The 26,616-nt window shown below is 39.7% G+C and overlaps 1 protein-coding gene across 3 annotated transcripts in view; it reads right to left on the bottom strand.

Moving 5' to 3' along the window:
* GLS (glutaminase) overlaps positions 1–13,449 on the bottom strand; it is an 80,769-nt gene extending 67,320 nt beyond the window's left edge. For 2 of the 3 annotated variants that reach the window (XM_058549448.1, XM_058549449.1), the window contains exon 1: positions 12,872–13,448. In XM_058549448.1, the coding sequence (XP_058405431.1) occupies positions 12,872–13,275 (404 nt within the window). In that variant the 5' untranslated portion in view covers positions 13,276–13,448. Of the gene's footprint in view, positions 1–12,871 lie in introns of all 3 variants that reach the window. The other variant, XM_058549447.1, reaches the window with a different exon arrangement.
* Between the last annotated feature and the right edge of the window lie 13,167 nt (positions 13,450–26,616).

Here is a 26,616-nt window from a genome sequence, read left to right as displayed (position 1 = left end):
TTATACTGTTAAAGAGAGCTTTTCTAGGTGTCTAAATATTTCCTGGATTACCCAAAGATTACATAATAGTTCCATACTTTAATAAGACCACATGTATTTAGGGGCTGGCCCGGTGGCATAGCAGTTAGGTTCACGTGCACTGCTTTGGTGGCCCCAGGGTTCGCCGGTTCGGATCCTGGGCATGGACCTACTCACCACTCATCAAGCCATGCTGAGGCAGGGTCCCACATAGAAGAACTAGAAGGACCTACAACTAGGATATACAACTATGTACTGAGGCTTTGGGGGAAAAAAGAGGAAGACTGGCAACAGATGTTAGCTCAGGGCCAATCTTCCTCAAAAAAAAAAAAAAAGTCTAAAAAAAAATACCACATGTATGTAATTATGTCCTAATATAATTACGTCCCTAGTGGTCCACATATTTCTACCCTAAAAGACAGAATATAGAGTTCACAGCATGTACATTTATACACGCACATATAAAATTTCTCCTAAAAGAAACACTAATGTTGGCATTAATATCATTTATACTTGTTCTCAAAGCTGTTACACCTCACCAACTTTTAGTTTTTAGAGTCAACCTTAAAATATATGAATTTCATGACAGTGTTTTTAAAAAACTAACACATAGGATTATCATAATTTAATGACATACCCTGGAGATATAATTATTCCCTGAAACAATTTTGGCTCTTACAGAACTTTTAAAAATGTATTTGGGATATTTTAATAATAAGAGCTAAAATTTATTCATCATTTATGTTCTAAATACTCTGCTAAGTGTTTTACATGCATTCGAATTTAATCCCTCCAATGATCTTATGACAGAAGGTACTATTATTATCCAAAATATAGTATGGTTCCTGGTACAGAGTAGAAGCTCAATAAATTTATCATTTGTTGAAAAAAATGAACGACCCTATCCCCATTTCACAGATAAGGAAACAGAGGCTCAAAAGGGTTAAGAAACGTCCCAAGACTGCACAGCAGCAGAGATGTATTTAGAACCCGTTTCTCTGGATCCATAGTCCAAATTATTTACCACTATAGTATACTGGCTCTCAAACTTACTAGCTAGTTATTACTTTTATAAGGTACAATTTTTCTAAGTCTTACCCTGATCTAAAACCATTGAACAGTGTTCAACAACAATGACGACTTAATATTTAAAGAAAAATTGAGCCAGCTGTCAAAAAATCAGTGGAAAATAACATACCAATTATTTACAGAAAATGATTTGTCAAATAAACTTCAGATAGTGGTAGTTTATCACTTTAAAAAACTGCAGAATAAGCTTTCTATCTATTTATCACACCAGTAAATGGTATTTGCTTTGCCTAAAAGCTATGCAAATAACATAAAATAGACACTTCTTTAGCTTATGGTACATAGTGCAAAAAAATTAAAATAACCATGTTATTATCACAGCACGCCAAAAAGGTAAATATTTACTTGCTTTTGGACAAGAGATTGATTTTTATCTAGAGAGATTTAAGTCATCTCTAAAAAATATGCCCACAAAATAAACGGTCAAAATTGATAAAAAGAAAGCACTACCTATCTCAGCATTTAAAAGCTCAGGCTCTGAGCTGAGAATGAGTTTGCTTCAACAGTATGGTGAACGTACAAAGGCAAAGATTCTCCTCAAACTCTGAAACAGTCAGTACTCCAGAGATCTTCCTTGATATTACTCCCCTTTCTCTCCCCACATTTAATATGGCTTTGTGGCAATGTTTCACAATAATCTATTTTACTATTAAAATTTAAAAGCTAAAAAAACTATAGTTTTCAGTAACTAAATATTAACTAGGAAATCCTTGAGAAGTATTTAAGTCTTAATGACAAAAAAATAAGATTATAGCAGGCTTTCAAATTGTAACATCAACAATTATTGATAAACTCAAATAAGCCCTCCAGATTCCCCAGGGAAAAACATAAAATGGTTATGACACTCAGCAACTGAAACAGGACGTACATAGAAGATTAGCAAATTCAAAGAAAAATCCTTGTTGCATACCTTTTCATTCCTTTCCTTTTATTCTACCTCATTTCCTTTCTAATTTCTGCCTTTAAGATCTTTTCACCATTATTTTGTTCCTTCTTTTACCCATTCCTTCCCCTACTTTACCCTCATAAAATACTTGCCTAAAAAATAAAAATGCTTTCTTTAAAAAAATGAAAAAGAAAAATCCCACGTAGTTAACTGGCATCTAAAATATGTACAGCATTATGTTAGCCATTGCTTACAGTCTAAGAGGGAAAGAGAAGATGTACATAACAAGGACTTACAAGAAACGAACTATGGGATCCAATCACTGAAAAATTACTTCACTGCGGACCAACAGGGTAAAGCTTTTCTAGAGGAGGTGGAACTTGAGCTGGATTTGAAAGATGGGTAGGAGCTGGAAACACGGCAACAGAAAGCAATTTCCAGCAAAGGAAACAAAACCACCAAAGCCATGAAGGTAAGCATTCACTGGGTGTTTACAAAGAACAGCAAACAGCCGGAGCACAGAATATATGAATTAAGGTGCCTGTTTCTACATATGAGCTGTTAAAATACCTAATTTTCAGAGTTGAGAGAGATCTATATAAATCAACCAATAAAATCAGGAGACCATCCTCGAAAATTTACATATAGAGTTTAAATTCAGGGCCAACCTCTGCAACATGAAAAGAGGCACTCTCTTTATTTATTTTACTGATCAACTAGTTTCCCAATACCAAAGGACAATTAAAACTCCTCAGTCTGGTATTCAGTTCTCTATAATCTGGCTCTGTACAATCTATGTCTAATTTATCACTTATAATTCACCAATGTAATTGACTAGACTCACTGACCTGTAAATAAGTCCTGCTATCGCACTTTTATTTTTTACCTATATATGCCTTCTGTCTATAACCTTTCTCTTCCTAAACCTTTAAGAGATCAATAATCATTCCCATCATTTCAAAGGGTTTTCCCCAACCAGATTTGCTATACTCTTTTAGCATGCGCTGGCTGCATCACTAAGTTTTTTATTTTTCTTATACAGCCTATTATGTGCCAAGCATGGGGATATAAAGATGAATAAAGTAAGGCTCCCATCTAGAAGGAGAGCCAAGACTACAGCAATGCGGCAAGTACTATGATAGTAGTGTAAGAAAACTATTAGGAAGTACAAAATAACATTCAATTTTGCCTTGATGGGTGGGAGAAATCAAGAAAATTTATAATTTGTAATTAGGAGCAATACTGCAAACTCACCTTCATCAGTCCAAAATTTTGTAAATGAAAAAACCTCTACTATCAAATGAAAGGATGAAAATGAAAAGCAACTCTTTAATAAGAACTGCAAAATGAGAAAAGGAAAAAAAATATCTGGAGTTGTTTTTAAATCAGTTTATCATTTTGAATTCAGAGGGATCTGACTGATAGTAAGTGTCCATCAACACCAGCAAATGAGCAGATTAAACCTGTGAGGTTGAAAGTTGAATTGACGGTGGCTGACCACATACCATTATAAGTCGGACAAACAGATAAAATCTGCTTATCCTCCAAGTCATTTTGCCCCAACGCTAATTATTGGTGGAATTTAAAAATAAAATCTTATGTCTTTTAAGGATTTACTGTTAAAAAAGGACTTTCTGTTGTTTTATCTTAGAACCCCATTCCCTAAAGCAAAGTGGGCAAACTGTCCCCAATTTACAGATAAGGACAGAGTCTCAAAGTCAAGCAACATGTCCAATGTCACACAATGCTTGAGTGGTTGGACTAGAATTAGTCCTAGAAAGCCGGTCCTTAATTCCTAGTCCCAGACTCTTCCTGCTATGCCATACCAACTGTGCTCAGTTGCTGGCACTCCATTTTAGGAGGAATACCTGGAGTTCATTCAGAATAATCAAAGATGAGACTCCTTACACATTGAAGACTTTCTAGCCAAAATGCTAATAGGGGAATTACTTATGTTAGATGACTAAATCGTTGTTCTGCCTGGTTAAAACGGCATCCTGTACAAAGCGAGATGAGATTATATTAAATTAGGGCTGCTGTTTTGATTGGGCTGTACTGAAATTTATTCAAGAGCAAGCCAGAGCAAGAAGCACAAAAGCCAGCTTTCCATGAGGAAGCAGCCAGGCTGTGCATATCAGCTGAGGGCAATGTGTCCACGTGCACAGCTTCAGAAGTCTAAGCCAAGGGGGCCGTCTGCCTGTCTGCAACGGGAAGACGAGGATCTGGGCAGATCAAGTTCCTAACGTGGAAGTCTGTTAGTCCTCCCAACACGTACTCCGTCAGTCAAGTATCCTTAATAAATTATTCTAGTTGTAAAAGTATAGATATTATATGAATTCTATCACTGCAATCTACCACACTAGAGATGACTTCTTTGAAATAACTAAAATATATATAGGTAGATGTCAATCAAAGGCAAACTTCAGCTACACATAAGAAAAAACAAAACAGCTCAGGAAATGGAACGGGCTGCCTTCTAGAGGACTGACTCTCTTGTTAAGGAAGTATTCAAGCAGAGATGAATAACAACCTGTAGGGAATATAACAGAAGAGAAAAAAGAAACATCAGCTGGGGAGATGGGTTTTTAAGGTCTCTTCCAATCCTAAACCTAAAAAAGCAATCAATTCAATAAAGTATTTTATTAATCTGCTAATGTTAGATGAAAAAACAAAATAAGCCCTAATATGTATGAACTTGGTTAGGTCATTTAATATCTGTGGCCAGTTTATAAAATATCTAAAATGAGGTGGAATTGGATGCCTTTAAAGTCACTTCCAACTCTAATTCTCAGTTTTTGAGTTGCTAAAATAGATGTCTTCCTAAATTCCTATAATAAAGACCATGAACTTCACTCACTCAGGACCTCTGTATACATAAAGGACCTATGTACACACATTTTACATATAAAGCTTAATTATCTGGGTTCTTTAAAAAAGTAAGAGTACTTTACACGACCGAACTGTACACTTAAAAATGGTTAAAATAGTAAATTTTGTGTATGTGTATTTTACCACAGTTTTTTTTTAAAGCTAAGGGAAATTGGGTAAGGAAAGTGAGAGTGAGAGAAAATAGCTAAAGTGGAAACATGGAGGACAGGAACAAGATGTAGCAACTGATAAAAGATACAAAAACTCACCAACAAACTTATTCAAAGCAGAACCAATCAGCGTTATTTACAGAACACCTTACACAATTAAATATAGTTTAGTGCAGGGGCCACTAACATCAAACTGTAGCAGGGGACATCTATTTTTGTAAATAAAGTTTTACTGCAAGACAGCCATGTCTATTCATTTATGCATTGTCTATGGTTGCTTTGCTACAACAGTTGATTTGAAGAGTTTACCAGAGACCAGATAGCCTGTGAAGCCAAAAATATGTACTACTTGACTCGTCAGACAAAAGGTCTGCCAACACTCGCCTTAGAGTATCAGTGTATTTTAAGCATGGTATAGAAATGTTCCTTTGTAGTAAACATAAGTTGAACAAGAAATGTTAAACTCTATTCATTATAGTGTTTTAATATGGCAGAAAAATATGTAATATTTTCTAAGGAGACTTACACCAAGAATAGAAATAAAAAAGTTTGGTGTTTGAGGATAATAGTGAATACAATCGGATAATGCTGATAAACAGAAGCTGTACATGTCCATTCATAATCTTTTTTCATAACTTTTTTCAATGTAATGATACTTACTGTTACACGTACCAGAAATAGGGTATTAGGATAGCAGACTAGGACAGTGGAGTAGAGATTTACAAGTTTACAATTTAACAGATGTGGTTCCTGATTATAGAAATCATAATGGGAAATCTTAAAAGCAACTATAAAGAAGCAGGAAAAACAATGTCCATTCTGACAACTGCTAATATCATTTCAGCTTATTTCCTTCTATTACTTTTTCTAAGCATTTTTTAAAAGCCTGAGATCACTTGAGATCATATTACACAGAAAATTTTGCATCCTAACTTTTGGCTTAACATTATATTTTCTTCTATCCCTAAAAAGTATCTGTATACATCTTAAAATGACTGAATAAGAGACTCTTAAATGGATATACCATAATTTACTTAACCATTCCACTAACGCTGAACACAAGTTTTTCCCCACTTTTCTTTAATATGCATAATTCTGTGCCAAAAATATTAGTGAATAAATCTTTCTACACCTCAGTTTATTTTGTTAGCCTAGATTCCTAAAAAGGTATGAATATATTTAAAGTTCTTCATACAGTTTAAAAACTGTTCTTCAGGGGGCTGGCCAGGTGGAGCAAGCGGTTATGTGCGCGCTCTACTGCGGCGGCCCGGGGTTCGCCGGTTCCGCTCCCAGGCGCGCACCGATGCTCTGCTTGTTAAGCCATGCTGTGGCGGTGTCCCATATAAAGTAGAAGAGGATGGGCACGCATGTTGGCCCAGGGCTAGTCTTCCTCACAAAAAAACAAAACAAAACTGTTCTTCAGAAAGTCTGTACTCTTTAATAACTTCTACCAAGAATCTAAGGAAGTGCCCGTGTCACTCAAAATATCCTCATCAAATGACAATTTTAAAATATTCTTTAGAGGCCAGTACCAGAAATTAGTAGGCAAAAAAATATATTTCTAAATCCTGAAAGCTATCAACTTTTTGTTCATTATGCAATATCAATAGTTCTATGATTTAAAATTAGTGCTTTCACTATAAACATTTCTTTAGAGATCAGTAAGCAATGTTACATACCAACCAGAGAATACTTCCCAAAGGAAGCCAAGACACAGTAACATTTTGCTTCTACTACACTGTAGCCGGTCAGAAAAATCACCAAGTGCAGTAATCAGTCATATGCACCGTGTTTCGTAACCAAAGCAATTTTATTATCTGAGTAGGTGCCAGAACAAAATCATAGTAACTGGAAAGCTATTTACCTCACTTAGAGATATCAATAATTAGCAACCATTTTTATAAATTTATCTGTTCACTCAGCTTTACGCAGTCCTCTTACTAGCAAATAACTTAAAAGGTGAAAAGGCACAGACAGGCAACTCCTTGGTTTATATAGGAGTTAAAGATTGAGCACCTTAAAGAATGCAAATCCTACAATTAGACTTTCAGTTTCTACAGCCATAATTTTTCTTCACCTCAGCATCACAAGAAGGAAGTAGAACAGCTTTTTACTGATTTCAAATAATGTTTTAAAACTCGAAGAAACCCACAAATATCTTCAACAAATTTCTCTTCAAGGTGACATTTATCTTTTTTAGACTAAAACAGTGCCCCCCCCCCGACCATTACTTTTCCCTACATACCCTTCACAGAAAAGACTGAATTCTATTTGGTAGTCATTTCCTGAGCTAGTTGATTTTGAGGTAGGCAAACTTCTTCATAAAACAGTAAAGCCCAAAAACAAGAAGCTAAACCTCGAGGAGACTAAACTTCAGGATCTTATTCATGCTCTTTCAGCGAATTTCATTTAAATATTAATTAGTAGCATGCAGTGTGTTAATTACAGATCTTGTACAGATGTATCAATGGCTAAATAGATGAGCATAGTTTAATGTAAACATCAGGCAGCCAAAAAATGTTATGATGTATGTTATGACTTCCCATTAAAACAAAACTAAAACTCACTGATAACCGTTTCCTAGAAAATTTTTTTTTTTGTGAGGACGATTAGCCCTCAGCTAACATCCGTTGCCAATACTCCTCTTTTTGCTGAGGAAGATTGGCCCTGGGCTAACATCCACACCCATCTTCCTCTACTCTACATGGGATGCCCCCACAGCATGGCCTGACAAGCGGTGCATTGGTCCGAGCCCAGGATCCGAACCCATGACCCCAGGGCTGCTGAAGCGGAGCGCACAAACTTGACTGCTATGCCACCTGGCTGGCCTCCCAAAATTTTTGATATCAAGGAAATCACAAATAAAATGACTGCAGGGTTCAATGAGAAGCCCCCCAAAAATTAAATATACTCTTAATCTTGATTTTAGTTCAAGTGAATTGTAAAATTGTTCACTTTTACAAATTAAAAGCAAATGTATTATTTAAGGGATCATAATAGAATTTGTCACCTATTTCAGTAAGGTTCTGTCTTTCAAGTCCAAAATACATTATCTTTATCTGCCAAATACTGTCTCAACTTCATTATCACTAGTCTTTTATAGACCTAGCTGAAAAGCCTATGTATTTAATCTTACTTTGAAATTCAGTTCTCACAGCATACAATGTAATGCTTCTTTGCCCCTCACCTGCCAATTATTAAGAACAAATATGAACCACCAAAACAAAGGCATATTATCTGAAGCTAACTGAAATCATTTTTGCTTGCACTTTCATTTTAATATATTTTTAATTATGCTTATTTAACTAAAAATATATTTTAAAAATACCATGACTTCGTGTAGATGAGCAAACATAGAATTACTGCATCATAAGTATGCAGTTTTTAACAGATACTACCAAAATGCCCTCCAAAATAGCTGAACTAATTTATACTTCTGCTAGCAATGTAAGAGTGCCTATTTCCCACACCCTTTGCATCACTTGATTTAACCTAACATCTGCCAATCTGATAGAGTAAAAATGATCTCATTGTTGTGTTAAGGGAATACTTTCAATATTGTACCCTGTATGAATTACCTATTTTCTAAAGAGCATACACGTGCTGATATTTTCCCAGCCTAGTCCTTCTCTGTTATATCTCTTTTCCTTTCTAATTAAACAATAAAAGATCCAAACAAAAAATAACTTTAAAATGCCCTCTCTTCCCCACCTGCCAACCCTTCCCAGGGACCCTTCACTAAGACAGGATATATATTTCTGGGCTTTACAGAAATGAAGCATGGTATGCTTGAGAGAGAAGAGAGTGTAATAAAAATGCCCATGTTGGGCAAGCTTTGGCATAAAGGTTAATCAAGAATCTTGAGCGCTACAGCATGGTTTGAGACTTTGATACAACGCTCATTTCAGTTCATATTGGTTTTCTGGAAGAAGAGTGATACTTTGAAATTAAAATTCTATAATTAATCTCAAAACAGTATGCAAAATAGATTGAAATGAAACAAAAGAATGGATATGAAGGTACAGATTTCAAATTTAAGCCATCAGATATGTGGAGACAAATGTGAGAACACAACTTGGATGAGAGATGTGTATTACCTACACAAAGATGAGAGAAGGGATATGCTGTCGAGAAGACAAACAAGTGGGAAAGAAGCAAAGACCTCAGCCCCAGGGTTTACCTAGTGAACAAACCAAAAACAGCCAGGAAAGCAGAGCAAACAATTTGCAAAATGAAGGGAACCAAGCAAAGTGGTTTTCAAAATAATGGAATGACAGTAACAAAATTAAATAAGTGCAATGCAGGGAAAACTGAGCAAAGACCATTACATTTTTCCACAAGATATTTAAGACAGTAGTAAAATCTTAACCTAAACCAGGAACCTAAACCAGAATTCAAGTTGGCTGAAGGAGATGGCATAGCCTATGATGACACCAGTTCAAAGAATTTGGCTATGGAACAAAGGTAAGTAGATAACTTGTTTATATCCCACTTCCTTCCAGAACATAATATGGTAGGGTTAATAAAACATAAAGTCAGACAAAGGAAAGGAGGAAAAGCAAATATCCCAGCCATGTGAACTAATAAAACTGCTATAGTTAAGTATGAAATTCACTCTGAGCTTACTGGTAAGCAGGATGAAAAGGTAAACAGTGCAAACCACATACAGTCATGCATCTCTTAAAGATGGGGATACATTCTGAGAAATTCAATGTCAGTCAATTTCGTCGTTGTGCGAACATCATAGAATGTACCTACACAAACCTAGATGGTATAGCCTACTACACACCTAGGTTATATGGTACTAATTTTATGGGACCACTGTCATATATGCGGTCCATCATTGACGGAAACATCATTATGCAGCACATGATTGTAGTTTCATATAAGAAGTACAACAATTTCTCAAGAGAAATTTTTTCTGGAAACAAAAAAACAAAACCAAATTTCTCATGTGCGAGCCTAAAATTCAAAGGCCAATGTCCTTGTCAGGTTGACAATAAATGAAGCAATTTTATTCTTATTGTATAAACAGTTATGTAGTATTTAACATATGCCAAATATTTTCCTAAGCCTTTTACAAAATGTTAGCTCACTGAATTTTCATGTGGCCATTTCATTTAATTATCCTCTATAAAACCAGGCAGGGTCCTGAGTGCTGGCATTCCAGGTGGCTTGCTGACTGAGGGATGACCTATGCTTTGGAAGCTGAGCATTAGAAAGGATAACAGGATCAATGGGAAGCTTACCTCCTAGAATAAGAGAAATGTTTATCACATAAAGGCAAAACGGAAAGAGTCAAAGGAGGAAAGCTACATTTGGAAACCAAATCATTCAGGAAATGGAATCTTTAACCAGATTAAAATTTTTTTTCAATCTTCAGGCCAGTGCTCTTCACTTTATATGTAAATTGGAGATAGCTGGGGTTCACTCCTGATAACCTTGACTGAAAGCTCTCAGGATTATCATGTACTTGGATTGCTCCTGAACCAATCTAGTTATTACTTCAAATTTTGGGGGCAAAAAAATAAACTCCTTTGAAGTAAAGTTAACAAGGTTATCTTATTGGCAATTCAAACGCCCACGGCATCTAAGCAAATATTCTTTTTTTTTTTTGTGAGGAAGATCAGCCCTGAGCTAACATCCACCCTAATCCTCCTCTTTTTTGCTGAGGAAGACCAGCTCTGCGCTAACATCTATTGCCAATCCTCCTCCTTCCCCCCCCCCCCAAAGCCCCAGTAGATAGTTGTGTCATAGTTGCACATCCTTCTAGTTGCTGTATGTGGGACGTGGCCTCAGCATGGCCGGGGAAGCAGTGCGTCGGTGCGCGCCCGGGGTCCGAACCCGGGCCACCAGTAGCGGAGCACGCGCACTTAACCGCTAAGCCACGGGGCCGGCCCTGAGCAAATATTCTTGAAGGATTCCCTCCTTAGACTGGTTTTCTTTGGGGACTAGCGGGGACAGGACAGGACCTTTTTTACAGAGGGTTGTCAATAAGTATTAGCCAAAAGAGTGTTTCAAAGTTATTGCTGAGAATAGACGTTAGCTTAGAGCCGGTCTTCCTCAGCAAAAAGAGGAGGATTAGCATGGATGTTAGCTCAGGGCTGATCTTCCTCACAAAAAAATAAATAAATCAAAGTTATTGCTTAGAGATGATTTCTTATTTAGAAGGCAATGAAGCTAGAAGCTTCTGGGAAACATGTAAATCACAAAAGGAGCTCAATTTCCTATCTGACAAAGGGGAGAAAAAGAGGGGCACAAGAGAGACTGGAAGATATATTTTCACTAGAAAAAAAGCAGTTCCCATCCTATAACCTTTAAGGACTTTTAAATGCTAATAATTGCATTTTGCAATTCTGTAACTCTGGGCACATGTATTTAAAGTAGTTACATGTCTGGTAAACCGGATATTAGGTAAAACTGAGTATCAAATAAGATTAAGCATACACATTCCAGTCCCTAAAAACATTAGAGAGGCAGAAATTTAACAAAGGTTCAGCTTTTTAGAATTTGAAAGGATTTGAGTCATCTAACCAAAGATGTTAAATGACCTGCCCATGGTCATAAGGCTACTTTGAAGCACAAAACCATTATCACAGAATACCACAAATTCTGCCCATCACCAAGTGATGTTTTTTTTAATAACATTTTTCAGTCTGGGAAAACAATTTTAGCTTGGAATGTTTTAAGAAAGTGCCAACTTCAATTACAGGAAATGTTAAGCAGGCCCGAAATTGAAAGTTTAGGAATCACACGTCCAGTCTGACTTAAGGTACTTTGAAGCTGGAAATAGTAACATAAGTAAAAGAGAGGCAAAACAGGTCACATAATGTCAGCACAAAGCCAGAAAAATAGTAGGGTATAAAGAGAGCAGACAGGTAAATTGTTACCCACATTGGGAAAACAAAGTTTGTGTCCATTTATATTACACAAAATACCCAGGAAACTGCTTCACATACTATGTAAGAAAAACCAATTTTAGGATTAAACTACTGTACGGTATAGACGAACTAACATCCTACCAAAACTTAAGTTACAAAAGCTACTTTACACGGATTTTTCACTGAGTTAGTTTTACCCGTCACATTTCATCTTGGCTATTTTGACTTTTATTTTCAAAAATGCGCCCATTTCACGGAAGACATCAGACAGGCCAAAGCTGGTCCCCAGCGCAAACAGGTGGTCTGTACCGCGTGCCCCATCTTCTCGGCCACATGACCCTTTTCCTCATCTCGTTTCGGAAAGAGTATTTCCGGTGCCCCAGATGGCTCTCCACACGCCAGAAGAAGCCACTCGAGAAATATTAAGAATACTGGGCAACGTTAGGCTTCAAAAGAGATGGTGGGAGAGATGGAAGGAGGGCAGGCAGAGAGGGCACTCGGGCCTGGAAAAGCGACCAGTCAGGGAGGCAGAAGCTTTGCTCAACGCCCGACTCCTAAATGTCACTCGGCGGCGACGTTCGTGTGGCATCAGCCACCAAGGGCTGGGCGGGCGCCAAGCGCTGCAGCCAAGAGCCGGGCGCGCAGCAGGCGGCGCGGGCCCGGCAGCCGCAGCTCCAGGGCGGGGGGCGGGGGACCAGACTGGCCCCTCCGGCCCCTCGGCGGCCCCCCTCGGGCGGCCCGCGCCGGAGCGGCGAAGGGAAGTGTGGGCCGAGCCGAGGGGCGCGGGCGGGGAAGGCGCGGGCGGGGCCGGGCCTAATCACATGGCGCAGACGGCGCAGGCCGCCCGGCATCTCTTTCTCTTTCTCGAACCTCCGCTCCCATCCCGCCCCCCCGCAGGCCCCTCCCGAGCCCGGGCCCCACGCGGGACGAGGCCTCCTCCGTCTCGCGGAGACACTCACTTTTCGCCCGAGGCCACCAGTTCCTTGCCCTCGCTGTTGCCGAGCGCGTCCGTCTCCCCGGGGCCGTCCTTGGGGCCAGGCGCCGGCGGGGCCGCGGGCGGGGACGCCCCCGGCTGCTGCTGCTGCTGCTGCGGCGGCGGCGTGCCCCCCTTGCCCAGCTCCTGCAGGATCTCCGAGGGGGAGCTGGACAGGCCCCGCGCGAGGGGCCCCGCTGGCCGGCCACCCCCGCCCCACCACGGGTAGAGCCGCGCGGCGGCCGCCGGGCCCGCGGCCGCGCGTCCCCCGCCCCGGGGGCGCCGGCTCAAGGTGGCCAGGGGCTGCGCCCGCCGCAGAGCGGCGCAGGCGGCGGCAGGCGACCGCAGGAGCAGGTCCCGCAGCATCGCGGAGCCTCGCAGCCGCATCATGCCGCCGGGTCTGTCAGCGCCCGCTGCACAGGGGAGGATGCTCGGGGCGTGGGCGGCCGCTCTCCTCCGGGAACGCGGTCTCCCGCAGGACGACGAGAGGGCAAAAAGAGAACAGGGGCAGCGACGTGGGTGTGGTTCCGCTCCCGCAGCCGCAGCCGCAGCCGCCGCCGCTGCTCCGGAGCTGTCCGCGGCCGCTCCTCCCCTCACCGCTGAGGGCTCCGCACTGAGGCTGAAGCGCAGGGGAGGGCCGGAGACATTCCCCGCTCACCCTCCCGGAGGCGGGAGGAGGCCGGCGGCCTGCCCCCTTCACCTGCTCCGATTGGCTCAGCTCTTCGACCCCTCTTCTGATTGGTGACTGCAGCAGTCAACTTTCTCTCGGCGCGGGGTGCGCGAAGAGTTGGGCGGGGCACCGGCGGGGGGCGGGGAGAGGAATCAAACTGACGTGTGAGGCAGGGGAGGCAGGCCCGGCTCCTGAGTAGCCCTTTCCCTCTCGCTTAGCCGGCTCCAAGCTGCCCTAGTTGGGGCTGGGGTCTCGGAGTCTCGTCATTTATGAAGCAGATGGACTCTGGGACTCTGGGGCCTAGAACTGTTGGGGAGACTGATGAGCAAGAGCCCCTACAGCCGAGGGGGCGGCGGTCACTGGGGTTGGCCGGAGCTGGCGTCCGGCCGGGCCGTCGGAGCTTGGCTGGTCCAAGCTTGCAGCTGGCCCTGGGGTATCGGGTAAGGGCGTGTGGCGACGCGTCTGAGGGCCGCGGTCCCGAGAAGGCTGCCCCAGACGAGCCTCGGCCCTCTCCCAAAGGTTACATTTACTTGAAACTTTCCATGGTTGGCGACTACCCAGATGTGAAGTGTTTTGGAAAAAATGAGCAAAATCCTTTCAGCTATGCGACTTAGCCATTTGGAGGGTTGGAGTTCTAGGAGAGGGCGGGCGGGGGGGGGGGGAATTCCAGAATACGATTGCTTTCCTTTTTAAAAATTATTTTTTAAAATTTACACCAATGTCTCAAGAACATTTTTTGAACAGCAATGATTCCCTTAACCCTAGTTTGCCTGAGAGCAAAATTGTACATACTTTTCTCTTTTAAAAGCTGCTTCACCATTTTAAAATAGAAGCATCCTAATACTGGTTCTCTGAATCGTTTCAGCCTAGTGTATCCATTTATCCTTTTGGACCGGTAGAAAAAGAGCCAAGGATCTGAAAACTCTGAGTTTTTCTCCGAGCCTGCGTATCCACTCCACTCCACACCAAAAATGTTTTTAGACGATTTCTTGAAACAGTTATGTTTAAACGCATAAATCCACAAAGCTTAACAGGATGATTTTTATGAAACAGGAAGGGTGTATGTCAGGTGCATCGTTGACTGATCACTAGATTTAGTAATCTAGTGAATTTTAAAATATTGCACTAGATTAATGATAGGCTGTACCTACAGGTTATGTGATCTTTGGCATGTAACAGTCTTGCCGTGTTTAAGTTTTTTCTATCTGCTCCTTAACTGGAAGAACATGGAAAAAGCTATCATGTGTAAAGCACTTAACCTCTTTAAAAAAAAAGTTAACACAATTGCAAATTATTTAGAGGGCTTTTATTACTACTTGATGTTACCTTTCACTAAAATTTGATAAGAGTCAAAGTCATAATATATTCACAAGAGGAACATCAAGTTTTGGAGGAAAGGTAACATACTACATCTTCCTAACCCATCCAGTCTGACTTATCAATGACATAAACCTGAGTATTGTCCAATCTCTTATATAGATATAACTATCTGGAGATATAACTAGTTAGCAATTTTGACTGCCTGCCTCCTTTCCCTCAACCACATCCAAGCTATTGACAAATCCAGTTATTATTTTCCTCCTGGTTTTTCTCTTAGTTTCTCTAATTTTCCTATGAAAATTCTTTCCAATGTTTAAAGGATTAAATCAAATATGGAAAGCAAACTTAGTAATGGATTATTTTCTAGAGTTTCTATTTTCAGGGATGAGCTGGTAAGAATGGACAGATGTTACTCCTAATATTTAGAAGAAAGAGTCCACTGAAATTTAACCCCTTCTTTGAGAAGACCAGTGAACATGTTATAGACAGCAAATTGAAACTACCATAAATACAATAAAAATGTGACTCATTAATACTGTCATTTGATTCTTCATCTTATATAATTTTTCAAGTCTTGAGTGATGTTTTTAAATCAAATACAACTTTAGAACCATGAATTGGAGTTAATTACTATTTCCCTTAGGTTAATTATTTATCTATTAAATCATATCATCATATAAAACAAAATCTGTCTCTATAAAAACATTTTATGCACATACAATAGTCCACCAAAACCTCTAAAAACAGAAAATTTCTCTCCAGATGAACGTGTGGCTGGGTTGTCAGAGCTCCTCTTAGACTTCCTGTTTGCTCCCAGGTACGTGCAGCTGTCCTGCAATGGGTTGTGTTCCCGTAGCCATTGAGAAGGTGATCAACCATGGAAAGGGAAAACTGGAATTTATGCACTTTGTGTCTATTCTAACTAGAACAATTCCTGAGCTTTTGTGTTCTTTTGAAGACTAGAAAAGGCTAATGTTTCCAGATCATAAGGCAACCTCTGTATAAGTTCCTGATCTTGCTCTTGACAAAAACTAAAAGGTTATTATTTATTGACCTAGAGCTAAATAGAAAATAATTCTCCTTTGACTAACAGCTTAAAAGAAATGCCTAAGCTTTTTTTGTTTGAAATTTTTCTACTTAGAGAATAGATAAGGTTCAGGAAACTTCTAAACAAGGTTCTGCTACCACTTCCCTTTCTTCTGTTGGTTTCCTGCTTTAACTGGCCAACTTCCTAGCCTCGTTGACAACTCCTACCAAACGTGACTTATTTGCCAAAGCTGAATTTAGATCTGTATTAAAGTAAGTATTATAAATCCCCCATCTATAAAATGGGGATAATACTGGTATCTTATCTCATAGGATTGTTATGGGGATTAAATGAATCAATACATGTAAAGTACTTAAAACAATGCCAGTAGCACTCTATAATTGTTAGCTATAATTATTATTATTATTCCAGGAGTGACTACATTTTGTTGTGCCATGTGATTAGTTGTCACTTCTATTATTGAAAAACAAAACTGGGAATTGTTTTAAACCATTTAATCATAAATATCATTTAAGAAGAAGATAGTTCCCCAAAATGAGATCATTTGCTTACTTCATTTTTAGAAAACAAACCAATAATTTCCAAAGTATCTTAAAATAGAAAGAGACTGCTGCAAAGACAGTCAGATTAAGCAAAGCTGGGCTCAGTAACCAAAATACTAGCTATTTACAAATAACTTTTAAAAAGTACAAAAGAAAGAACTGCTAGACAAAAAAAAAAAAAACTGACCTGAATGTACGTGTCATACATAACTAAATCTAAAAATCTGTCATTTGCCACCTATATAAATTAAATTAAACCTCTGTTCCTTGCAACATCACACAAAAATGGCAAGAGAGATTTTTGTGAGATTTGAAGAGACTAGAATTGTCTACTTTAAAATACTAACTATATGAAATTCTTTTTGAGGGTCCTCTGATAGCTAGAATGGGAGTGGAGTGGTAATCAGTTATTTTCCTTCATTCAGAGTGATATGGTAAAGATTTCAACTGCTTAAGTTTATAAGTTAATATTGTGTATACTTGGGTCCCAATTACATGCATGGGGCCTCCAGATATTTATTGATTTTTCAAAGTGATTTTAATTCTTATGTTTCTGAAGATTCATAGAAAATATTAAGTTGGACTAAACCCCATCCCAGAGATAAGATAGTCTTACTTGTATATTAGCAAAACCTAAAAATATTCTGATTTTATAAATAGTCTAAAAGCCAGTCAAAAGGATACCTGCTTGAGAATGAAAGCAACCTCTGTGGTAGATAGTATTACTGTTCCCAAATATTTTTTGTCCCTCCCAATGGGACTTTACCTCCACCCCACCTTGTTGAATGGCAAGTTTGGCCTTATGCCTTGATTTGTTCAATGAAATGCGAAAGGAAGTGATGTATGCCACCGCTGAGCAGAAACTTTAAGAGTTGTCACTTGGTTTTGTCATCTCTCTTTTCTTTTTGCAACAAGAACGGCATGTCCCAAAGAGGGATACTCCTTCACCTGGGTTCCAGAATGATGGAACAAAGCTGAAGATGACTGTGAATGACAGATAACATGAAGAGAAATAAACCTTACTGTAAGTAATTTCAATTTAGGTGTTATTACCATAGAATGGCTTTGCTTAGGTTGACCGATATATCGTCCAACTTGAATGAAGAAGACTTGGCAGCCATGAGACTAATACAGATTACAAAGAGTATTTGAGAACTCTAAAAGATAGGCAGTCAACTTCCAGAGCAGTTGAAACTGAGTACCACTGAGAGGATAGTCAGAATGGGCATATTCAGAATAGGCATTCTCTTTCAGGGACGATTAAAACCAAAGTTTAGGTAGGAGATGTTTGATTGATATTTCAATATGTCATAGGTATTTGGACACTTTGGGGAAAATTAGCAGTGGTTTGAAGGATGAGCTCCACTTCAATTATGCTATGTTGGTTTTATGCTATGAAATCTATTGTTGGTTCAATATCTGAAATTTGTCACGTTTCCTAAGCCCTGAAGAAGAAAAATGAGCCTGGACTTTTGTCTGTTTATGCTCATCCAATGGTAATATCATGTTACCAATTCAGAAACCAATTACTGAGCTCCACTGAAACCACGCAGCTAGATCCAAAATTTAGACATTTGAAAAAAGAGCATCAGAGTTCACAGTAATGTATTTTGATGTTTCAGGGTAAAGAGGAATCAGTATTCATCCTCTCTATAGTGCGGATTCCTTCAGCTATATCTTTACTTTTCAAGAATCTGACATTTACAGTTGGCGTGTGATTCCCTCTGTCCAATTAAAAGTCACAAGAAGCAACTCTACCAAAGAAAGGTTGATTTGTGGTTGAGCTGCTTCTCATAGTGACAACACCATGTGATGTGTTCTGAGGCAGAGCTTTATTCATATGCACCCCAGATAGTATAACAAACTGTATGATATATAAAAAATCTCTGTTGAAACAGCCTAAATGTTTATCAGTAGGAGAATGGATTAAAATAATGTGATATTTCCATATAATGGGGTAGCAAACATTATTTTAAATTAATGATCCTTAGTATCATGTATTAAAGTGGATAAGTCTCAAAAACAATATTGAGGAAAAAAAGTTACAGATGGAATATGTATATTATGATACCATGATTACAAAATTGTAAAACATACAAAACATTATTTATAGAGTTATACATATGTGGTTTAAAAGTTTCAATGTGCATAGGAATGATAAACATCAAATTCAGTGTAGTGGTTATTTCTCTGGGTATGTATAATGAAGAATGAGATTGAAGAGATGTACACAGAGAGCTTCAACTGTGTCCGTAAAGATTGATTTTTTTAAAAAAGTAATTTTTAAAATCTGAAGCAAATATGGCATCTGAGTAGTTGATACACAGGTGTTTGTTATGTTCTCTCTTTTTTTCTGTTTGAAATATTTTATAATTAAAGAAGCTTTATTATAATGTTGAAAGCCATTACTTTTCTCTAACACGTGTAGAAAATATTACAAGTCCAATATTCAATTTTTATTGGTTCCTTTTGAACTTTAATTTTGCCTAACCAATGCTAAGTGATATAACTATTAAGTGATAGAGCATCCCTGTAAATATATTTCAAGACTGCAACCAACAGACAGTATCTTTGAACTAAAGGCTTTAAAAAAGGTAAAAATAACTAATATTTAACTGAAAAACTGGTAGAAAAAATTATTTGGTTCTTGGCTATCTCAAACATAAATATGAAAGCAATTCTTTCATCAATAAAATATAAATAAAAAATATATCCTTCCTTCCTTTGAAGTTAAAGAAGCTATTTATCTTTGTGACATTCCTAATGGGGACAGATGTCAATTGCTAGATTTTATGGCTATAGAAATTATAAGTTAATAAGGTCACATAGCTAATTAATAATAGAGTTGACAAAGACAGACCTTCCAGCTAGATGTGGCCCTTACCCTCATTTCTTTTGAACCATTGGACAAATGCCTACAAGAGACATGTTTATGGGTGCAAAAACACCACAAGCCTCTTAAAAATCTTTGAGAGTAATTTCCTCAATGAGAGGCTCAGTAGGTAACTTGAGTAAAGCAGACCAGGTTATAATCTGTTAGGGAAAGAGGAGGCTCCAGTAAATTGGAATTGGAATGCTCTGTTTAAAGGGGCAGTAGCTAATCCACTCCAGCCAATTTTAGCTAAGTGGAATGCAGGCAGAGGTAGCTAGACCTTTGGATTCTTGAAGATAATGCAGAAATATGATTTTTAAAAATAAATAAAATCCTCTAACTTTTAAATGTAAGTGACTGATTCAATTTTTTTTAACACTATACCAGTCAAACAAAACATCTGCAAGAATAATTTGGCCCATGGGCCGCCATGTTTCCAACTCTGCCTGAACAATCAGATGATGATAGCAATGTAACGTTCTTTGAGGTTTATTCCCAGGTGCAGATTCCACTCCAGATCAATTAGTCCTAGCCAGCCAAGGAAATCTCATTCCCCTTAAAACTGCTGCAGCTATCTTGCTACCAGGAAAGGAACCAGCCTTAAGGCAAACACAACACACCAAGGCCAATAGAATGGAGAGATAAAAAGAATCTGCAATCTCCATGACATTCATGAGCTACTGACTCAACCAACTCTGTTGCCTGCCCTCCTTTGTTACACGTGGTACATTTCGTTATTATTTAAATCATTTTGAATCTGGGTTTCCATTAAGATGCCCTGACTGATTCTTAATCACACTTTCTCTGTGTCTTTCTTTCTCTTTGCGCTGAGTACAATTTATTACATCCTCTTTCTTTCTCATTTTTTTAACCTTACTAAATTATATATCTATATTTTAACCTATACATATTATATGACTTCTCTAATTGTTTGGGGGCCATATGTGATAGCCTTGCATGATTTAAAATAAAAGAGTAGTAGTGGAGGTTCAGTAAGCATTAAGAAGCCTGCCCCAACCTTAAGTTTGGACCCTGAATCACTTCTTTAGCTCTAGATTTGCTTCCCTTCTCTCCCAACAAAAAATATTGACCCATATTAAGACAACCAGCTTTGCCCTTCTTCTAAACTAGACTTCCATACATGTCTGTACATAAACTCCTAATTAAAATACAGTATTCTGGATTGGTTAGTTTTTGAACTTTTACTTGCTGTCCTTCATTCTTGCCCAAATGGTCAATTTTCCTTCACCTAACCAACTTTCCTCCTTGGACTCTTTGCTTACATGATTCTTATCACTTTGTATGTCCTAAGTCCCTTTCTCTACTCATCAAAATTCCACTGACCCTTCAAGGTCCCCATCTTACATCTTCATGGTCCTCTCCAATTTCTTATATAACAACCCCTTTACCCCCATAACAACTGTTACCCTTATAACAGCCAAGTGAGATGGGCAAGCAGGTACAATCTCATTTTGGTGGGAGCTCAGATTACACAGATGAATAAGACATAATCTTTTGGTTTGAGGAGGTCGATTACACACAGATACATAAACTCAATTAAAATACAATATTCTGGATGCTATAAACATTACATATATATGTATATTCAGTGGATGAAGATGACATAGAAATGAATTCTATCAGAAAGATGGAATATTCTAGAAAGGAGGTGACAGCTGCCAGGTAGAAATCTAGATGTATAAAGTGGACAAGGGCATTCTTTCAAGAACAAAAAAGAGTAAAGTTAAGTGGTATGTTCAGGGAATTACAGGTTATCTGGTATGGTATTATTAGCACTCTCAACTATTTCCAGTCTCCTCCTGTGTAGGATTGCACGTCTCTGCTCCCTTGAAGTTGGATGTCTCCACGCAACTTGCTTTGGCCAGGGATATGAAAGTATAAGCTTAAAAAGCCAACGCAGAGAACAGCCCAGTGGCATAGTGGTTAAGTTGGTGGGCTCCACTTTGGCAGCCCAGGGTTCACAGGTTCAGATCCCGGGGGGCAGACCTACACACTGCTTATCAAGCCCTTATCAAGCCATGCTGTGGCAGGCGTCCCACATATAAAATAGAGGAAGATGGGCACAGATGTTAGCTTAGGGCCAATATTCCTCATCAAAAAAACAAAAACACCAAGGCATAATTTTCTACTCTGACTTTCCCTATGCCACTATAGCTGTTAATGCTTAAAGCAGGAGGCTGCTCTGTCTACCTCGGTCTCTGAGTTCAGAGAAAGAAACTTTGTCATTTTATGCTTCTGTGATTTGGGGGTTGTTTGTTACCACAGCAAAACTTATCCTATCCTGATGGATCTATCTAATATGAGAGGAAGGTAGGAGAAAAAGCATTGGATCATAGAGAAGCTAGTCTTATTAGCAGCATACAGAAAGGTCAGCCTATAAAATAACCATTTACCTAAAAGTGTGTGTCCAAAATATTTGAATCAGTGAATTCAAGTAAACATATTTTATGCTTTTTCAATTGAATGCCATTTCTGACTAGCTATTCTTATTTCCACAACTAACTCCAAAGTTGATAAATGTAATTTGAGTCAAGAAAAAAGAAGATATCTTCATAATCTGTCTTTTATTTAATCTTACAGTTACATAGTCACTGACCTATGTGTTCCAGATGGGAAAAAAGGTATCCAGAGGCATCTGCAGCCTCAGTATACATTAGCTACACTTGATATTAAGCACTGGATGCTATTACATTTCTACTGCAAGAGGCGTGATATAAAGGAAAATGCTTACAATTTGGAGAGGGGCAGGCTTAGAATTTAATTCCAGCAGGGGGTACTGCCTTCACATACTACTGCCTTCGTGGATTTTGCCTCCCAGCTAACATTGATTGCATTTTGACAGGGGTTTCTAGAAATATTGTTTTAATCCAAGAGAGTGACTGAACTAGTGAGAACTTGACATCTCCTGATAGGCAAAAACCGGAAAACATTTGTATTGATTAGCACATGAGCTTTGCTAACATCCTACCTGAGAGGAGGAACTAAGAGGATAGTATACACTGTATAGGTAAGTTTATATAGACAGAGGAAAAAATGAGATAGGAAAAGGTCTAGACATGAAGAGTTGTCCTAAACTGTAAGCATGTAAGGCCAAGGGCCCATGAACAGTTTGGGATACACATCTTAAGATACCGGAAACACTGAGAGGAATACCAAAGGAATGAGAGGGGATGGAGAACAAAGATGGAGATTCTGGAGATAAACTTAGTCTCCCTCATAGTTGTAGTTTTCCCTCAATAATTTGTGAAGTGGGCCAAGGGAAGTGCCTCAAGTGTGCACACTTGCTAGGATCTTCCCAAATGTCGAGACGAATATCAAGTTCTTGTGCAGTGAGAAATACAATAAATAAATTTTAAGTTCAATTCTGAAGACTCAATTTATGTCTGTTTGTAAAAAGTTTAATAACGTTGGGGCCAGCCCTGTGGCTTAGCGATTGGGTGCATGTGCTCCGCTGCTGGCTGCCCAGGGTTCAGATCCCGGGCGCGCACCGAGGCACCGCTTGTCAGGCCATGCTGTGGCAGCGTCCCATATAAAGTGGAGGAAGATGGGTACAGATGTTGGCCCAGGGCCTGTCTTCCTCAGCAAAAAGAGGCGGATTGGCATGGACGTTGGCTTAAGGCTGATCTTCCTCACACACACACAAAAAAGTTTAATAATGTATATAGATCTCTAAAGACTTTCTGAACTGAGAGTCAGGAGACTGGAATTCCAGCTCCAGCCTGGTTGACCTGAGCAAGTCCCTTGAGCTGTCAATGCCTCAATTCCCTCGTCTAGAAAATGGGAGCTTGGCCTAAGTGACTTCACATGTGCTGCCTGGGTCCAAACTGTGATTCTGAGCACTGGTTACATGCAGTTGTGACTTTTCTCTGGAGATTATTAGACAGTTACTTATGAAATCTCATGCCTATTTTTTCCAACAGATACTATGGGAGTTGCAAGCAACATATTATAAATATCAAACAAGAGTAAAGAATGTTTTAAGTCCAATGACTGGACAAAAGCTATAAACAGCCTAGCAGGTGGCAGTGTTCCAAGAGTAATAAAGGGTACACACACCTTTAGGTTAATAATCAAAGATACTGTTAAGGGATGGTGTGAGAAGGGGCAAAGGGGTACACTGCCAAGAACTCAGGGCCTGGGTGGGAACTTGTTCCAGGGTGTGGGACGGTGTCTCTGTAGCCTGGTTGGTACAACTTCAGTCTCAACGGGGTTTTCCTCTGGTGATAGACATTATCAGAATATAAAGGCAACTATAATAGAGGTAATTCATGCACTGTGCAGCTGGCTGGCACTCGCACTCATAGCAGGGGGCCCTGTAAGTCACTCATGGCACACGTGCTCATAGAGGCAGCTGTTTGACTCTGAAGAGCCCTGGCCGTCGGACTCCTCCAACAGTCTCCAGGACAGTATTTTAGTGCAAACCTCAGTGTGTGCTTTCAGAGAATCATTAGCGAAAGGAGATAACCACAAGTAAATAGAAAGCAGGTGGACTGGTACAAATAGTGTCGCAAAAATAATTTTCAAGTCAATTACTGTAATTTTTTTTGGTACTTTTTAAGGGGATGGGATATCTAGGCTCTACTTATCTCTAAATAATAAAACTCTTTCACTCCTAGCAACCACTTCCTGGAAAACAACCTGACAAAAAGATCAAAACAGTGAAAAGAGGTCTTTCGCACATTTAACAACGATAAGAGAGATTTTAAGAGCAAAATCCTATAATAGCTTCAATCATACATGCTATATGCATTCTTTCTCAGATGAGCAGCCAGGGTCAGGAACTTCCTTGCTGCAAAAATACATATTACCTCTTCCATGATCATTGCATTCTTGATATGACCATCACTTACCTACAGAATTTTATGACAAAACAATCATTGAGATTTTATTGGGTGTATAGTATGCATTAACTGCACAATAATAAAACGAATTGTACTCATTTCCTTGCTTCTCCCTGTGTTATGCTGGGCAATAACCTCAAAGAGCCTCAGTTTCCTCACTTGTAAAGTGAAGGTAATAACACCCACTTTTAGGGGGCTGTGGTGAGAATTAAATGAGTAATGCATGTGTGTTGTTCAGAGACAAGCCCACACAGAAACTTAGCAGATGTTAGCTCCTTGTCCCTTGCAATCCATTTTATCAAGAAGCCGGAATGATCTTTTTAACCTATAAATCAGATCATGTTACTCTCCAGCTTAAAACCCTAATGGCTTCCCATTACACTTAGGATAAAATTAAAAATTCGTAATCTTCCCTACAAGGCCTCCTTGGCTCTGCCTAAATTGTAGGTACGTCTTCAGCCAGTCTCCCACTGAGGTTTACGCTCTGGTCACAACTGCCTTCTTTTGAGTCTTCAAATAGGCCAGACCCATCTCCTGGCTCCTGCATGGTAGTAGCACAAGGGGAGATTTGGGGGGCTTTGTCTCTTATAATATGCATGCAGCCCATCTTTTCTTTGATATTTCAATTGATATTTTATAAATATTATTTAAGGGCGGGCCCTGTGGCTTAGCGATTAAGTGCGTGCGCTCTGCTGTTGGCAGCCCGGGTTCGGATCCTGGGGGTGCACCGACGCACCACTTCTCCAGCCATGCTGAGGCTGCGTCTCACATACAGCAACTAGAAGGATGTGCAGCTATGACATACGACTATCTACTGGGGCTTTGGGGGGAAAAATAAATAAATAAATAAAATTATTCAAAAAAACAAAATAAAATAAATATTATTTAAAATGCTATGCAAAAACAACTGCTAGCCCACCACTCAGAGTCAAATTGCTGTTTCTAAGGCCCTCCAAAATTGTAATTTGGAAACTGTCACTGCCTCTGCACATGCTGTTCCCTCTGCCTGAAACCCTCACTTTTCCTGTTACTGGCAAAATCTTACTCTTCAGGTCTCAGCTTAAATGTCACTTCCTCAAATGTTTACTTGTTAAGAATTTTCATAGCACCCTGTTCTTTTCTTTCAAGCAAATCCATAATCCCGTGTGACTCTTTCTCCCCTACTGAACTGTAAGGTTCATAAGGGCTAGGATAGCGTGGCTGCTTCTGTCACGGCCAGTCTGGAATAGACAAGGCACACAGGAAATGCTTGTTGCTGGAGTTTGAGATTTACTAACCAATAAAGTCTACCCAAAGATATAGCGAAAGATCTGCCCCTGCCATGAAAACTTGGAGAACATTATTCCAGGCAACTTGACGTCAAATTTTGGGGGTCCTTCTTGAGCCAATATCCGGGAGCAAAAGAGAAAGAAAATGCCTCCGTCAAAGGCTGTGCCTTTGTATCCTGGCCTCTTCCTACTTCTCTTTCACTCACTCTCTTTCTTCCACCCTGTCCGCTACATTTCAACATACACAGATAGTCCTGGAGCAGACCTCAACCTTATGTAGAAAGAGGAGATTTGAGAAGGAGGAAGTGCAGGGTCAATAACTGTGAGCAGAAGAGATAAACCACAAGCGCTACCTCAAGGCACGCTCCCTCCTGAGCTCTCAGGCGTATCTTTGAACCGCACTTCCAGCCTGTGTTACTGGTGACTTTGGATTGTTTACTGAGGGGCTAAGCCACCTGCGTTAGTTTCCTGGGTTGTGCTTCTGCGTAGGTCTCTGAAAGGAGGTGTGTCCTAATTTGCTTTTCTGTTTGGATTCTAGGTGCAGCCCCATTTGTCCCTTAGTTGTAGCAGTACACTTTGTAGCCAGCCACCTCTTCCGACTACTAGGAAACTTTTACTTGGAAACTCTGTCTTCCCTCCTTTCCTTCCGTGAATATTTATGGAATGTCCCTAAGAGCGGATCACTGTGCTGTAGGTATCATCCCTTCTGTGTCCTCTGGCCTTTGTAGTCTGTCTAGATTGACAGTCTCTCCTGCATTTTCTCATCGACTTTGAGTCTTCATCCTATCTGGCTTTGATTTTTCTTTAAGGTTCCTCCTGCCAGCCTGCTCTCACATCCTCCTTTAGACCATCCCTGTTTGGAAACTCCCAATGTGGAAGGCAGCTCATAGGGAAGTTCTTGGAGAGATTCCCATGACTGTGTTTAAATGTGTATTTACCCTTTAACAGCCAGACCTGAGGCTGCACTGAGTGAGGACCTGAGGCCCGCCCTCTGAAGTGTGAGAACACAGTGGCATCTGCTTTGTCAGGGCCCTTGGTGCTTTAAGTTTACTCAGAATTTCTATCGTTCCATTAGTTGAGGTTGCCACATAGTCAGGTATTTTTCTCCAGAATTCTGTTGTATGTCTTGCCTACTGAATAAGATAAACA

The sequence above is a fragment of the Diceros bicornis genome, chromosome 10 (assembly GCF_020826845.1).
Source record: "Diceros bicornis minor isolate mBicDic1 chromosome 10, mDicBic1.mat.cur, whole genome shotgun sequence".
Taxonomy (NCBI): domain Eukaryota; kingdom Metazoa; phylum Chordata; class Mammalia; order Perissodactyla; family Rhinocerotidae; genus Diceros; species Diceros bicornis.
The sequence above is the reverse complement of the archived record's forward strand: the minus strand, read 5'-3'. Positions and strand labels throughout refer to the sequence as shown.